General features: G+C 41.8%; 4 protein-coding genes across 21 annotated transcripts in view; 2 read left to right on the top strand and 2 right to left on the bottom strand.

Moving 5' to 3' along the window:
* The first annotated feature begins 836 nt into the window (after positions 1 to 836).
* On the top strand, positions 837 to 3,744 carry cryaa (crystallin, alpha A). The gene is made up of 3 exons (XM_008430147.2): positions 837 to 1,220; positions 1,392 to 1,514; positions 3,232 to 3,744. Exons 1-3 carry the CDS (start codon positions 1,023 to 1,025, stop codon positions 3,439 to 3,441), a joined length of 531 nt encoding a protein of 176 aa, XP_008428369.1. The 5' UTR covers positions 837 to 1,022; the 3' UTR covers positions 3,442 to 3,744.
* A 1,222-nt stretch (positions 3,745 to 4,966) lies between these two features.
* hsf2bp (heat shock transcription factor 2 binding protein) lies at positions 4,967 to 8,081 on the bottom strand. 7 transcript variants are annotated; one of them, XM_008430034.2, is made up of 10 exons: positions 7,992 to 8,081; positions 7,641 to 7,720; positions 7,422 to 7,557; positions 6,821 to 6,924; positions 6,273 to 6,422; positions 5,957 to 6,101; positions 5,741 to 5,858; positions 5,552 to 5,655; positions 5,272 to 5,469; positions 4,967 to 5,187 (listed from the first exon to the last, which is right to left on the bottom strand). In XM_008430034.2, exons 2-10 carry the CDS (start codon positions 7,689 to 7,691, stop codon positions 5,174 to 5,176), a joined length of 1,020 nt encoding a protein of 339 aa, XP_008428256.1. In that variant the 5' UTR covers positions 7,692 to 7,720; positions 7,992 to 8,081; the 3' UTR covers positions 4,967 to 5,173. The 7 variants fall into 7 exon arrangements, with proteins under 7 accessions (XP_008428256.1, XP_008428206.1, XP_008428240.1 ...); XM_008429984.2 differs by having other exon boundaries at positions 4,967 to 5,469; XM_008430018.2 differs by having other exon boundaries at positions 4,967 to 5,469; positions 7,641 to 7,699.
* A 357-nt stretch (positions 8,082 to 8,438) lies between these two features.
* LOC103477127 (ankyrin repeat domain-containing protein 10-like) lies at positions 8,439 to 13,304 on the top strand. 3 transcript variants are annotated; one of them, XM_008430042.2, is made up of 6 exons: positions 8,439 to 8,738; positions 10,346 to 10,498; positions 10,568 to 10,659; positions 10,975 to 11,186; positions 11,284 to 11,343; positions 11,454 to 13,304. In XM_008430042.2, exons 1-6 carry the CDS (start codon positions 8,541 to 8,543, stop codon positions 11,756 to 11,758), a joined length of 1,020 nt encoding a protein of 339 aa, XP_008428264.1. In that variant the 5' UTR covers positions 8,439 to 8,540; the 3' UTR covers positions 11,759 to 13,304. The 3 variants fall into 3 exon arrangements, with proteins under 3 accessions (XP_008428264.1, XP_008428269.1, XP_008428275.1); XM_008430053.2 differs by having other exon boundaries at positions 8,671 to 8,738; positions 10,034 to 10,498; XM_008430047.2 differs by lacking the exon at positions 10,346 to 10,498.
* ccdc14 (coiled-coil domain containing 14) overlaps positions 10,546 to 15,578 on the bottom strand; it is a 12,710-nt gene continuing 7,677 nt past the window's right edge. For 9 of the 10 annotated variants that reach the window (XM_008430083.1, XM_008430092.1, XM_008430106.2 and 6 more), the window contains 5 exons: positions 15,131 to 15,298; positions 14,800 to 14,943; positions 14,410 to 14,512; positions 13,415 to 13,919; positions 10,546 to 10,633 (listed from right to left, as the gene is read on the bottom strand). In XM_008430083.1, coding sequence (XP_008428305.1) covers positions 13,466 to 13,919; positions 14,410 to 14,512; positions 14,800 to 14,943; positions 15,131 to 15,298 — 869 coding nt within the window. In that variant the 3' untranslated portion in view covers positions 10,546 to 10,633; positions 13,415 to 13,465. The remainder of the gene's footprint in view (positions 10,634 to 13,414; positions 13,920 to 14,409; positions 14,513 to 14,799; positions 14,944 to 15,130; positions 15,299 to 15,578) is intronic. The other variant, XM_008430098.2, reaches the window with a different exon arrangement.

Raw genomic sequence — 15,578 nt, 5'->3', positions numbered from 1 at the left:
ATACAGGAGGGGGAGTCATAGCATCTTTCCCATCTCAGTAAAAACCACCTGCAGGATTCCATTTTGGGGGTTCCCTTTGTGTCAGACATGTTGCCTGTAACAGATTTGGGCCTAATTTTTATTTTTGCAGACCTACAAAAACAACTCTTGGATCATTCAGTGTAGTCTACAGGTATTGAAAATCAAAAGTTATCAAAAGGTTTTTGTTGCAAAAAGCATGTAGGCATGGCCAAGCCACAAAATCTGACGTCTCGCTATCAAACAGGATTGTGTCATAACTTCCACATACAAGGGTGGATCTGTACCAAACATGCATCTGTCATCACAAAACTCTCTGTGCATTTTTATTTCCACCTCTTAAAGGTAAAAGACGTTCTGCTTCCTATTCACTGTGACTGACTCCGTTAGTGGTTGTTGCTCCATTGATCCTGGGAATCATTGTACCTAAAGCTGGTCAACATCCAGCCAGGCTGCAGAACAAACCAGCAGCATTATGTCACTGACTGGCTGAACAGATGTGTGTATCTGTTTCATGCAGGTAAAGTTATTCTGTGTGTCTGTAGGCCAGATTCCTGGCCTTTTTGTTCCTCACGTAGAATTCCTCCATCCACCCATAGTTTGTTTTGGCAGCCATGTGAGTCTGGTATGTTTGTGGAGGGCATTGGGTCGCTCCAGGGTATGGTATTAATGGTGCCCCCCCCCCACACACACACACATAGGCCCCTTCTGTCACCTCTGATTCTGCTGACAGGGTCCAACCCATCATGAGATAATGCCATTCCAGAGGGATTGTTGTTAAAGCCTGTCTTTCTGGTCCTCAGGTATATAAAGAGGTGTCAGCTGTGGAACGGGGGACGAAGCACCGTGGAAACATTCTTTATTCACAGATTTTTATGGTCTGCTTTATTCTCCTATTCCTGCTCCGTTTGCAATTTCTGTCCTACTGGACTCTGAGTTCTGCAGGTGAACCTGCCAACCTGAGCCAAACCAAGCAAACATAGACCAAACCGCCTCCAATCACAATGGATATTGCCATCCAGCACCCCTGGTTCAGACGTGCCTTGGGCTCCATCTACCCCACCCGACTCTTTGACCAGTTTTTTGGAGAGGGAATGTTTGACTATGACCTTTTCCCCTACACCACCTCAACTATCAGCCCCTATTACAGACACTCACTTTTCCGCAACCTTCTGGATTCTTCCAACTCTGGGATCTCTGAGGTAACACAGTTAAGACCCTGACAGTTGAGAACAGATTAACATTCCTTAAGCTCTTTATAGTCCTCTTAATGTTAGCTGGAGTGAAATGGATCTTCTGCTGTGTTGTTGTGAAACGCACAAGGTCTTTCCACAGTGCTGACTGAACCTTTCTGTCCATGTGTGTTTCTTCAGGTGAGGTCTGACAAGGACAAGTTTACAGTCTACCTGGATGTCAAGCACTTCTCCCCCGATGAGCTGAGCGTGAAGGTGACTGATGACTACCTGGAGATCCAGGGCAAGCATGGAGAAAGACAGGTGATGCTCTTGATTTTTCTCCAATCAGGACTAACTTGGTGAGAATGACAGTTAGACAGCATCCAAGTCTGATGTCACTAGAGGGATACCAGGAAAGAAAAAATATAGAAGGAAGAACATGAGGATATTAGGGAGAAAAAAGGAGAACACAAGGAAAGGACAGATAAGGAAAGAGGGACCGGAGGTAAGAACGGCACAAAGGGGTAGAATGATACAAGTAGGGATAGAAGAAAAGAAGAGGAATGAAGAGGGAACATAAAAAAGAAAGGTAAGAAGGAAAGTGGAGGAATGAGGGGTCAATCATTGAGGAAGAAAGAACACAAGATAGGAAGAAAAGAACAATGTAATGAAGAACAGATAAATATACAAGGAAAGGAAAGAAAGAAGCAACACTAAAACCCAGCAACAAAAAACCAAGTCTGAAAATTCAACCTTTTTTCCAAACTTATGCGGACCTGGAAAATACTTCAATCTAACTCCATTGTTTTCCAAACTGAGTCCTGGATCTGTTCTGTGAGCTGGTTCTCTAAATGTTCTGAGTACCACTAAATGTCAATACTCCTTAGTTGCACGAAAACTCATTAGTTTTCTCACATCTTAGAATATGCTCTTTTGTTCTAAAGCAATGGCATCATATTTTACTGTGTCTTATGTACAAAGATATTTTCTAGTAAAATCTAAAGCTATAGAAATATATATCCCTAGCTCTTGGGAGTACAGCCAATCGGCACAAAGGAAAATGAATGACGCTCCTCAATTAGCTATGTTGCAAACAGCAGCCAATAGCATGTCTAGTAGCATTGCGCCTAGGTATTTTAGTTTCCCAAACTCCAAACTACATTTTCTTTCAAATATTTTAGATATGCTTCAGGAAAAAAAATCTACCAATGGACAATTTTTCCACAAATAATTTGGTATTAAGTTCCACAGAAATAAATCAATGAATAGGTGACTCAGACTGGGTCCACTGTACTGAATAGTCCAATTCATTCCAAATCAATTCAGTTTACTTCTTTGGTACCAACACCAAAAAAGTAATCTCAAAGCCCTTTACAGAAAAACAAATGAACCACATGTCAGTCAGAACAACCATCTTCACTTTCAATAACAGAGTCCAAAGCGATCTGAACTAAAAAGACCTCCAGTCAAATCAGATGAAGTCTCAAGAAGCTAATTAGATTCTATACAATGGATCCTGGTCCTGGAGGGCAGGTGTCCTGCAACTCTTAGATGTCTCCCTGGTCCAACACACTTGARTCCAAYAGCTGAATCCCCTCCTCAGTGCAGTCAGGTTCTCCAGAGTCCTGCTAATGACCTCATTATTTGACTCAGGTGGGTTGAAGTAGAGACACATCTAAAAGTTGCAAGAGACCAGTTCTCGAGTTGCCCACCCCTGTATACAGTCTAATACTGTTCAGTATGGTGTAAAAATACCATTTCATCTAGCTGGAAAACACAGTTGAACTCCACTTTGACTTAAAACCATCAACCAGAACCAGATTTCATAAACATTTTGGGCATATGACCACCTTGTGGAGAAACCTATATATAACTCATGTTCAGATCTTTAAGAAGTCACTAATTCTATAAGAAATTGATTGTATTTCAGACTTTTGAGATTGAGTTATGTCAAAGTTTGGTCCTAATATTTCTTCTTAAAACATAAATGGGTAATCCTCAACCCATACCTTATGGCACCAACCGCTTTGTTTTTCAGGACGACCATGGTTACATTTCTCGCGAGTTTCATCGCCGGTACCGCCTGCCCACTTCTGTTGACCAATCAGCCATCACCTGCACCCTGTCAACTGATGGTCTGCTGACGCTGACTGGTCCAAAGCTATCTGGAGGAAGTGAATCTGGTCGTGGTGAGCGTAGCATCCCCGTCACCCATGATGACAAAGCCAATGCTGCTCCATCCTCATAGAGGAAAATTGGTTCACTTCCCCAAGAATCTGCTAGTCTGAGATGGACAACCAGAGATTTCTTCTTCTACCCTTCCCTAAGATACTCGTTCTTCTTCCTTCATTTTCTCTAGTTCCTCTATAGCATTCTCATCCAGAACTATAGTATCATTGTTTTTAAGTATAACATAGATTAGCCCTTACGGGCTAAGTATGGTGCTCAAAACCCTTTCTTCTTTTGTCCTGCCCTGTAATGTAGTGCAGACCGTGTTCAGTGAATATCTGCTAATAACATATAATAAAGCTGTATAATTAACAAATTGCAACCAGTCTATTTATTTATTCCCAAAGATTCAGCTGAACTTGGGATGCATGAACAACAGAAAGCCTAAGTGGTCTGTAATCGAAAGTTCTTCATGGTAAAGCAGGTAAGTACAATTCCAACATCCTTCTAACATCTGGTCTTTACCTGGTTTGGTAAATTCACCATCAGATTTATGACAAGACATCATGTAGGACACTCCTCATTCATCAGCTTCTAGAACCACCTCCTTTATTAGGAAACACTTTCTATTAGACTTGACAAATCCTTTAAATCATTGCAGAGGAATTTTGGTCGTCTTTACAAGTTTGCAACAGTTTCTGTCATTACAGTATCGGTGTAGTACATTATCACCACCTCAAAAGACTGCTTGGATACGATGTTTAGTGAAACATATCTCAGACCTACAGTAGTTGGGTTTCACCTTAAAAGGATGTTGTGGATGCTCCTACCACCATGTGCTGGACAGCTGTAAAGCTGGCAAACCCTGATCAATACCAGGTTGTGACTACCTGCCCAACTGTAACTACTTCAACATCAGTGGACTGGAGCCGACATATGGAGTTGGTGAAAATGCATTTAAGTCCTGGCTTTTAAGTGTTCTGCTAAAGATGACAAAATATACTTTAACTATATGGTATTTGTCAGCTTGTAGTTCATAAATGACAGCAGGTGTCTGAAAAAGGTGGCAATCCTAGATTTAAGACTGACAAATTTAAAACTCACTCTGCATGCAAGAAGTAGATTTTTAAACATCTGTGTACAGTTCCTTTTTGTTAATATTATCGGTGGCCAGTTTAAACATCTTAAATATTGAAAAATCCAAAGAACAACTGTTTGAAGTAAATCCAGAATAAAAAACTTTCTCTTCATTTCTGATGCCTACACACCATCCATCCATCCATCCATCCATCCATCCATCCATCCATCCATCCATCCATCCATCCATCCATTTTCTTTCACCCTTGTCCCTCAGTGGGGTCAGGAGGTGCTGGTGCCTCTCCAGCTAACGTTCCGGGCGAGAGGCGGGGTCACCCTGGACAGGTCGCCAGTCTGTCGCAGGGTTGTCTACACACCAGTTAAAATGAATATTATAACCTACATTTTTCTATGTTGTACATGCTGGGTGCAAGGATAATTAAGTGTACAATGGATGGATGAGTACTGGGATGTGTACCTCCTTGCAGGTGGTTGAACAGCAGAACACCAACAGAAACACAATTCTCTGAGAAGTGTAACTATCATTTTTATGGTTAATAAGTCAATTAAACATACCATGAATAATAATGAAAAACAGTTTAACAGTGTAGCATTAGAAGTATAAAATCAATCAATTCAGAACCCTTCAGGTCAGCTCAAATCTAACTGAAAGACAGCAATGGGTGACAACAAGCAAACTGAAGATGCAGAATCCAGAGTTCACACTTCTGGGTTTATCTAACCGGACCTGGAAAACATACACAACTTTGTAAACACACGGAGAAGAGCCAAATCTTTAACAGGTTTCCATCTTTACGGCAGGGTTGTGTACTTCGGAGGGCCTGTAGGTCCTCCAGGGTTTGCTGAGCTGTGGCCTTCAGGCTGGGCTGCAGGCTGGAGGTGAGCCGGCCAACCCGAGCCTGGAGCTCCGGATCCAGCAACGAGGAGCCGAGAAGCAGCACAACATCCTCTTCCAGCAGAACGGACTGGAGTAGGCGCAGGCAGTGGAGACACACCTCCCAATGCTCATCTGGCAAGGGGCCAATCAGATGACAGGATTCTAAACTACAGCAGGAACCATTAGTACAGAATGTCAGAATTATCAACCCTACCATCCAACAGCGTCCAGATGAGTGGAATGAGATCTTTATTCTCAATGATGAACTTCAGTCCTTTAATGCTGATGCTCACATTATACAAAGCCATCAGCATCAACCTGGAGCAGAACACCAGCACACAGCCCGAGTCCAGCAGTGTCTTAGTTAAAATGGCTCTGATAACTGCTAACGTTGGGTACCTACACTTTCAGTTTGGGGAAGATGGAAGGCCTCATCAGCTGCAGCAGCTTCATTAGCGTGTCCAGCAGGACGTGTCCTGAGCTGGACAGGAAGTCCCGCCCACATGTTACTGCTGCTATATCTAATAGGAGGAAAAGCAGTAGTTGTTTAACATTCAGTCAAACTAAATATACAGTATATATATATATATATATATATATTCCAACATATTGGACTCACTTGTGATTGTCCCTACCAGAGCCAACACAAACTGGTGCTCTTGAGAGTTGTGGTCCCCGGGTTGAGTTTTTATCTCGTCACCCATGGACTTGACGAAACTCTCCAGAGTCTGAGCAGTAACAGTCAGGAAGCAGGGGAGCTTTCCCTTCCCCATGGAAATGCAGAAAATATAGAAATAGAAACATTAGACAGCAAAATCTGACATCTGAAGAAAAGTATTATATTTTAGCTGAATCTGAATGTGCAGTGTGTTATGAGATGAAGACATAAATCAGCGGTGGTTGTCATGGGGATGACAGCACAGAGACGGACTCACATCAGCCAGCCAGGTAGTCACCGTCTCCTCCCTGGACGAGCCACTCCACAGGAGGCTGCAGGCTGCAGAAGCCAGGGTGGAGCAGAAGTCGGCCTGCTGCTGCAGCTCTGCTCCGCTCTGCCACAGCTGCTCACGCAGCAGCAACTTCTCCTACACACACGCACACACACAAATACACACAGGAACTAAAATCATGGATGCTACTGTCTTGTCTTTAAAATGTTCCACATTTTTATTTTGCTTTACGTTTGTTGGGTTGTTATGTGACAGAGCAAAACAAAGGTGGAACAATAAAGTACTGCTGAAATAAAGCCAAATGCAGTTTGCCACCAGTCCAGTTAGGGGCACATGAGCCATGTGGAAGGAGGTGAAGGAGGTTTTATTTAGCAATGAAGTTGATGTGAAGATGAATGGAGCTAAATCCAGGACAATCCTACATGACATATATTTGATTATTTTCCGTCTCTCTGTGACTTTTCTTCACATGAATTCCTCCCAACCCCCCCTACCCCCGAGCCACCCCTGGCCTGACACTTTCCTGCTCTCACCTCTCTTTCTTTCTGACATTCAGAGTGCGCTGCCTCCAGCCGAGACTGAAGATGTGAGCAGTCCTGTCTCAGCTGATTCTGTTCCTGCTCCAGGTGTTCCTTCTCTAAACACAAAGCCACATTTACTGACTTCCTCTAATGTGACACAGTCCAAAAAAAACAAGCTCTTACTTTCCATATGCATTGCTCTGATGTGACAAGCTTATGCTAATATGGATAAGCAGCGTCAAACCACAGAGCATCTCTCCAAAAATAACAACAGTCTTTTCCCCTGATTTATGCTACTTCTGGAGTGATGGCCTCTTCCCCTCTCAGTGGCATTTCAGCTCATGTTGGTACAGGAAATGAGATGAGTTTGAATATGGATACTGACTTATCACACACTTCTCACCAAAACCCATTCATATCTCGGAAGGGAACCAGATATGAACAGAAGGCCTGATTGGTTTTGGTCTTAAGGTGTTGCCATAAATTAACTCCAACGTTGTGAAATAACAAGGTAGGGTAACACCATCTGAGCTTTCCCTTAATCTCTCTTTTTTCCTAAAGTTTTTCTTGAAGCATCATAAAGTATGTTGGAACTTTGGTTATAGTATCATACTTGTCTCTGCTCTCCGGGCTTTGTGAAGCATTTCAGTCAGATCACCATTCAGAACTCGGGGCAGGAACTCTCTCAGCTGCATGACTTCTGTTGTTAATTTCTCTAAATCCCTCTTCCGCACTCTCACAAACGCATCCTGTAGAAGAAAAGAAAGAAATGTTCAGTAAAGGCAACACTAAAGCAGAGAAAATACAACTAACTCTAGTTTTAATAGTTTACCTTAGCCTTGTGATTGTGATCCACGGATTTCCCGCCATATAAAGACGACATCTTCTACTCTGATGATTACAGAAGTTCTCCTATATTGTTACATTTTTTTTACAATACAATAATCAAATCAGTCTGAAGCGATGTAACAGTAACATTCAGGTTAGCTAGCTAACAGTAATGTTAACTAGATAGTAAAAAAATATTGAAGTGAGAAGACAGAGAAAGTACTTGMGTTAATAAGCCCGACATCACTCATTATTTAAAAGATAATCATATAATAACAAGATAATAAGAATAATTGCCTTCATGTGAAAGAAAGTGCGGTTGATACCTCAGTGACGTTAATAATCGATTATTTACCAGAGTTGTCCGAGCCAGACGAAATACCGCTAGAAAACTCCAGTCCGGGTCTTTGGATTCTCCGCACGTTCACAGAGGCTTATGCTGCATTCAATGTGTCTCGGATATGGAAGCTTTTTGAATTGAAATCAGTTCCGTCCTTTTCGTCTTCGACGTACAAAGTAGATTTAAGTTGTAGTGTTTCTTTTCTGTTCATTACAAATATGCCTTCGAAAGTTGTGTAGGTTTCTCAGAGTAAGTTGCAGCAATGCTCAAAATTATATTATTTCTTAAAATATTGCAAATTAAAAAACCCTTCGTTAAATATGCAAGACCTTTTCTTTAAAAAAATTAAACTGGTGGTTAGGAAACTGTTCAAATTCATAAATTAGGCATCCTCCTCTTTAAATAACGTTTCTTTTGATTTTACTTCAGGTGCTGGAAATACCGAGTTTCCGTATGGCGTGAACGCAGCATTATCCCCTTTTTCTTTTGTGTTTCAAACTCTCCGCTGAGACCAGAAGTGACCCAGAGAAACGCTGTAATCCACGCGGCGTGAACAATTATCTTATGTCGGTTGGAGTGSKAGCCGAGTTGTCTCGTGATGAGGGCTTTTTTAAGCAGTTTCCCATCCACCGCGCGTGCCGGGATGGAGATCTTATGGCTTTGATGTCATTGTTGGAGCAGCTGTCAAACCAGGCTCATCTGACCGCTGAGGACTCCTGCTATGGATGGACTCCCATTCACTGGGCTGCTCACTATGGACAGGTATCGTTTTGATTTGCCGATTCAAAGTCATTTTTCTACAGTAGAGAAAATACAAATATTTTATTATTAGAAATATTCAGTTTAAATTCAGCCACAACGTCTTTAACTGTGAGTTTAACCTCGGCTGGAACAGCAACAAAAGCCGTAGACTCAAACGTGTTTGTCTTATTGAGCGACTGCTCTGTTGGTTGCTTCTCAATAAAGTTGTTATGTGAAAGAAAAAAAACAAAAGCCTAACCGGCGCTGCGCTCTCATTGGTTCCCGCTGAGCCAATCACTGCTTTGGCGCGAAGCCGAAAGCATGAAATGCGGATTTGTTGTTTTTATTTACAAATACTTCTGGATAAATAAGAATCTGATCAAAAAGCACTTTTATTTTAAGAAATTGCCATACCTGCTTTCAACAACAGAATGTATAAAGCTATGAACATGGTCGAAAACAAGCAATAATACAAAAACTGTGAAATGCAAGGATTTAAAGTAAAAAATAAAACTCGGAAAAACTGGGGTTTGTAACAAATTCCCTAAGTGACAAGGATTTTAATTTTGTTTATTTTTACAAGATAACATAATAAAAACTCGTTTTTAATGCTTTCTCAATTTTAACTATCTCCAGACTTATTCCCTATTCAGTTTTCTAAATGTATTTCTTCTTTCTGTCTTTCCTGCATTGTGGCCTTCCTCTCCCTACTTAATTATATGCACCAAAAATTAGTGCAAACATAAATTGGATATTATTTTCTAATCAATTTATCAAGGTACATTTCTATATTTACTCATAACACACAGTATATGATGTAGTGATTCAATAGAATTCATAACTAAACCTGTTCACACTAACATTTTTAAATGATTAATAAAGTACAGAAACAAATTTAAAACATGAAGTTTAAGTTGAAAAGACATTTTCAAAACAGGCATGTTTTGAAAACAGGATACACTGAACTGAATTTATCCTATGCAGGATCAGAGCCAAGAATGTTCTTGGGTTTTAATGCCTTGTTTAAACATTAGGACAGCCGTTCACCATAAAGAGAATTGCTTGGCCTAAAGTTTCATAGCAGCTTCATAGTYGTGACCCTCTCAGGGACTCTGGAATAAAAGCTTATTTTAGCTCAATGTAATGATGAAGGTCTTTGCAGCAGTCATTGTCAGAGTAAACGCTGTGTGTGCATCTGGATAAAACCTCCTTGTATTCTTTTCTCTCTAACTTCCCTAATTTTTTTCCTTCCTTGTGTCCTTTATTTCTTCCTAACTTCCTTGTATTTTACCTACAATCTTTCCTTCTTGTTTCAGGTCTCTTCCCACCGTAGGAGCACATAAATCGCTAGTGAGCATTCGTATTTTAGTTTATTTTAAATGGAAAATACAAAAACAAAAACATTGGAAGGTGGTGTCTGGAATATTGACCTGAGAAATGTCAAACCTCTGGATTGCTGTGTATTTACACTGTAAATGTTGCTTTGACAAGATAAAGAGGTTGAACACAACAACAGCTGAACCTCCAGGCGTCCCATGTTAAGACTAAACCTTAAACCAGGAGGTGCCGTCCCGAATGCAGCTTTTTAGGATTCSTACATGTCACTGTCTGATGTTGTGTTCGATCAGCTGGAGTGCGTGGTGCACCTGGTGCAGATGGGGTGTGAGGTGAACACGGTGACAAGCCGCTTCAACCAGACGCCAACTCACACTGCCGCGTTTGGAGGGCACCCTCACTGTGTGGTGTGGCTCACTCAGGCCGGCGCCGACATTAACAGACAGGTGCGTCTGTGGAACCCGTTCGGCTGTCCTGTGACCAGGAGGTGTTTGATCCACATCCTCTGTTCTCAGGACTGTGTCGGTGAGGCTCCCATTCACAAGGCGGCTCGCTCCGGAAGCTTGGAGTGTGTTCAGGTCCTGTTGATAGCCGGAGCAGAACCACAGTGAGTAATCGGTGTCAACAGTTTCTGGAAGATGTTGGGTTAACGGGGGTGGTTCCAGATCTGAAGACCAGCATAATGTAAACTGAAGACCAGGGCATGTTTGTAAATGTTTATATGTAAGCAACAAGGGCAGGAAAACAGTGGTGAGGTGTGCGGTAGGAGTAACAGATGGGGTTTCATGGAAATGCTTATGCTCTGGAGACTCGAGATGATTATCATTTTAAAAGAAAGGTAAAGAACTAAAAAGTCTTGGAAACTGAGGCCGGAAAATGTTGGAATTCTACCGTTAATTCCTGAGTTTTTCTTCCTGTTCAGCTTAAGGAATGCCAGTGGACAGACGGCAGCTGACCTTGCCCAAGCTCACGGATTTCATGACTGCTTTTGCATCATCTCCAATGCCCAGACACATCTGGTCCAGCTTCGTGTGCTCCGAGATTGCGCCCCCTGTGGGCAGGGACAGCACTGCAGGAAGAGGCAGCTGACTCAAAAGGAGAACCATCACATGAAGAAGGCCCGGAGAGCAGAGGGTAAGAAATGTGACCAATTATTGGAGCTAATTGAAAAAAAAACAACCATGAATATAAGAACCATGCAGTACAGAAGTGTGTGTTGGAACTGTTGCAGTGTTGGTGCAGAGTAGCATTGGTGATGAGGTGGAGACCATGAGCATGGAGCTGAGCTCAGGTGAGAATAGAATCAGTTTAGATCCAGCAGCCAACGATGGGAGATTTATTTTCAAACATTACACCTAAACTTTTACAGATTTGCTTTTGCTATATTTTCTCCACACACAGATGCAAACACCAAAGCGTTCCTCGGCGTACATCAGCTCACCCCTCCCTCTGAGAACACCCAACTAGACGAACGCCGCCACTCTCTGCCCAGTCCAGCTGAAATGTGCGGCTCGCTGCACCTGATCGGCAGTCCCGGCAGCTCTGGCTCTAACCGGCCGGAACATTGGCGCCTGACAGGAGCCGACTGCGGGGACTCGCTGCTCTACGGACACTACCACGGCTTTGGAGACACGGCCGAAGACCTGAGTGACAGCGGCTGCAGGCAGCCTCTGGCCAGCGCCGTCCACCTCTGCCACGGCTCATAAATGAAGCTGGCGAGACGCCGTTAGGCTGAGTCACAGCACCAAGACCTCAGGAACTTTGGTGCTGAATAGAGTTCAGGAGGTCAAACTCATGAGTCAGGAAATGAAACTTCTTCACTGTCCTGACGTCTTAATTGTTCTTGTTTGTTTTCCCCAATGTTTCAGACTTAAGAATGGTCCTAAGATTCAGCTTGGTCTGCTTTTAACGGACAATTTGGCAAATAAGTCTGTGGAGAGACGTGAAACACTCCAAAGAATGGCCCATGCTACTGGTCCAGTCAGGAGAATGGTACCAGAACAAACTTGATTTTCATGTTTAAAGCCACTTTGTACAGAACGGACACAACGTGACCCAGACATGATCTGAGACATTCTGAATCAAGTTGAACCTTCAAAACAAACTAAATTGATATCAAACATTTGTGCAGCTAAATTTTTCGTTTTGCTGCAATCATTTTTACGTTTCCAGAGGTCAGACAAGGTCAACCAGCCCCTCCCATATTTATGATATCAAACTAATTTGAAATCAAACTGTGCTACTTTGTGCTGCTAAACTTTTCCTCCACAAATGTTTATTTGGGTAATGTGGAGGGGGACCGGTTGAACTTTTGACCATTTAAACTTTCATCAGTATCTTTAAAATAAAAGCAGCACAAAGATTTGATGGCAATTTTGCTTGATTTGAAGAGCGTCTACTTCATTCAAGTAGATGTTCTTCTTAGGCCTGGAAAACTATAGAATTGGGATCTCAGTATTTTTCAGATCTCCAAGTATGGAGAAGGAAAATGAGCATGTAAAAAATATTTCTTTTTCCAGACATTATTCTCCATCATACTGTCTAAACATTCTTTTTTCTTCCCTGTATCTTACTTTATACATTCATAATTTTTTCTCTCTGTACTTGTCCATAATTTGTGCCTTCATTCCTTCAGTTGCCTCCTGATGTCCTTCTGTTCTATCGCCCTTACATCTCTCGTTACTTTTTTTTGTTCCTACCCTTTTCTTTGTGATTTGTCCCTTTATTGGAGCTTTGTCTCCACCTTTCTTTGGTTCTGTATTTAGTTTTTTTTTTATATATACATTTAAGGTGCTTGGAAAATAATCTAAAGAGCTGGAAGTTCTTGGAAAGCATGGAACATCGACATGAGCAACTTGCAAGTTGCCAGGTTGGTTGCGGTAGCTCCTGTAAAACTGACGGTTCCTACCTGCCACCTCATGTGGTGTATTCACGTTTACACCGTTGCTACTTTGCACTATGAGGGGTGACCAGATGACCCCCCTCTGTCCATCACCATGAGGATCTGCTGCACTGAAACTAAACTGAAGTCCTCGATGTACCAAAGGGAACATTTTGTACCGCGTTGTGATTCTGTCTCCAGGGACTTAATCCAAACTTATTTATGTTTTACAGAAGGGGAACCTTGTGCTAAAAGGACAAGCCATGTCAGGTGTGTTGTCACAACTGCCTTACACCAGCAACATTGCTCTTCAGAGCTAGTTTTCTATTTTGTCCTGATCTTTCCTAATAAAACCAGTTTTACACATAACATATCGTGAGTTTTGGTGATTAATAAATCTGCTCTTTCCTTGATGTAAAGCTGAGATCAGAGATTGGTTTAAGAATAAAAAGGAAGAAAGATACTTTATTTGAATCCTTACATATATTAAAAAGGTCAAACACCAAGCTGTAGAGACGTGGAGGCCGTCTGGTCACTTCCTCAGATCCAGTTGAATGGTTTTCTGCAGATTGGCTATGCTAGCGTCCAGAGCTGCCAGGCCATCTCTGAATGCCGCCTCATCTCTGGTGTTAAAGGTCGACTCTGATTTTATGCTCCAGTTGGACCACACAGACTCCACCTCACACGGCGGGACATCCTCAGAGACGGATAGGCTGGGGTGATGATGATGATCCTGGTGACGAGGTAATGTCTTAACACATTGCTCTCTTTGATTTGTTCCGCTGACTTTTGAGGTTTCTTCTCGTTCTGCAGCAACATGCAGACTCTCGGTGTATGGGGGCTCCCCCTGGTTAAGGGAGGTCAGGTATTCCTTGATGCGGTCAGTGGATGCCACTACTTGATTTTGTTGGCCAAAATACTGCTTTGTGAGGGACAATGAGTTCTGGACATCCATAGGTTTTGATGAACAGTGACTCTGAAGGAGCCTGAAACAGACAGGAAGATCAGATGTTGGCAGCAGCAGCTCTCCAATTCCAAACATCTTTCTTATCTCTACTCTTGAGGACACAGCAAGTCAGTTCTATTATATGCAACTTCAATATAATCATTTAATTTTGACCGAAGTGTCAAGTTCTGAAAATCTGGACAGTTTCATCAGTATATAAACTTTATTTCATCAAGTATGGAATTTGACTTTTAGATTGATTTCTGATTTATTTAAAATTATTTGAATTTATGAGATTGAACTCCTAATATATACATATATTGTAGAAATAAATTTTTTTCTTAGCCCTGCTCTGATCTGTTATCCAGCAGCCTTTAATCAATTGCTTTAAAAATGCTTACAACGGCATTTTTAAATGTGTAACTTAGAGAAACATTAGATTTTAAAGGAAATATCATTACTGATTGAAATATATTTGGTAAAGCAAAACTCCCCCTGGTGGACTCTTTAAGAACTCCACCCAGACTTACCTTCTAAGAAGTTTGATTTCCTTCAGTCTTAGCTGAGCGACTGATTCTAGCTCAATCTTCTCTCGCTCGCTCTCCAGCAGCAGGTTTCTAGCCGCCTCCAACTCTGCAAACAGACACATGTTGCTTGACCAAAAGAAGCCAACTTATTCTCTCCGTACCACTTCAGGATGTAGTAAAAACATTTTAAACCACCAGATTTAAACTAAATACTTATTTTGCAGTGCAGTAAAAAATTGTTCCATATTTCATATTTAACAGTAGAAAAGTTTTTTTTTCCCAGCTCTCACTCTTATTTCACACCTCACCACTGTCTCACTGCCGTTCAACACTCTTCACATTCTCCTACCACTGCAGTGAGTTGCTATAGATATAATCTCAGTCAGTCTAAACCTGTCTTTATGAGGGCCTTCTCTGCCTCGGTGTCCCTCAGCCGGCTCCGTGTGTCCTGAAGAGCTTCCCGTAGCTCCGTGAGGTCGTCCTGGAGTTGCTGAAGGCTGGACTGGGCAGAGATGACTTCCTGTTCGAGGCTTGGTTCTGTGGCGAGAACAGGATGCTGCGGTGACAACTTCCTTTAGGTTGGGTCAAATGGTGTCATGATTCAAATCGTCAAACGCTAACATCAGACACAGAGGTTGAGAAAATATGCAATTCAACTCCCAATAATTTAATCTTTCAAAAACATCTGCTGCTGTTCAGCAAACGACAATTGCTAAAACTTGACCTTCTGAAGAAATTAGTATCTCGCATTTCTGAGGTTCCTCCACCTTCTTATGCCAATTCTTCACACGGAAACACACACATTTCAGGGTAGATGTGTGTCTGAAGCCATGGGTGAGTAGAGCATGAAGGGAAATGATGGCATACCTGCAGAGCTCAGGGTTCTGATTGTCTGAAACACAGACGGTCTGCTGTAAACTGCCAAACATATATATACATATATTTGCATACATACATATATACACTCCTGATCAAAATCTTAAGACCAGACAAAAAATTGCAAGAATTTGCATTTTGCACCATTGGATCTTAAGAAGGTTCAAAGTAGAGCTTCACAATGTTAAAGGAAAAAATCAGTGCAAGAGACAAGAACTTTTGAGCAGGGAATTTTCTGAAAACTGCATTTACACTCAAACATGATTTTTTTCAGCTGATCAAAAGTTTAAGACCAT

The sequence above is a fragment of the Poecilia reticulata genome, linkage group LG2 (genome assembly GCF_000633615.1).
Source record: "Poecilia reticulata strain Guanapo linkage group LG2, Guppy_female_1.0+MT, whole genome shotgun sequence".
NCBI classification, from domain to species: Eukaryota; Metazoa; Chordata; class Actinopteri; order Cyprinodontiformes; family Poeciliidae; genus Poecilia; species Poecilia reticulata.
This window is presented reverse-complemented; position numbering and strand designations above follow the sequence as displayed.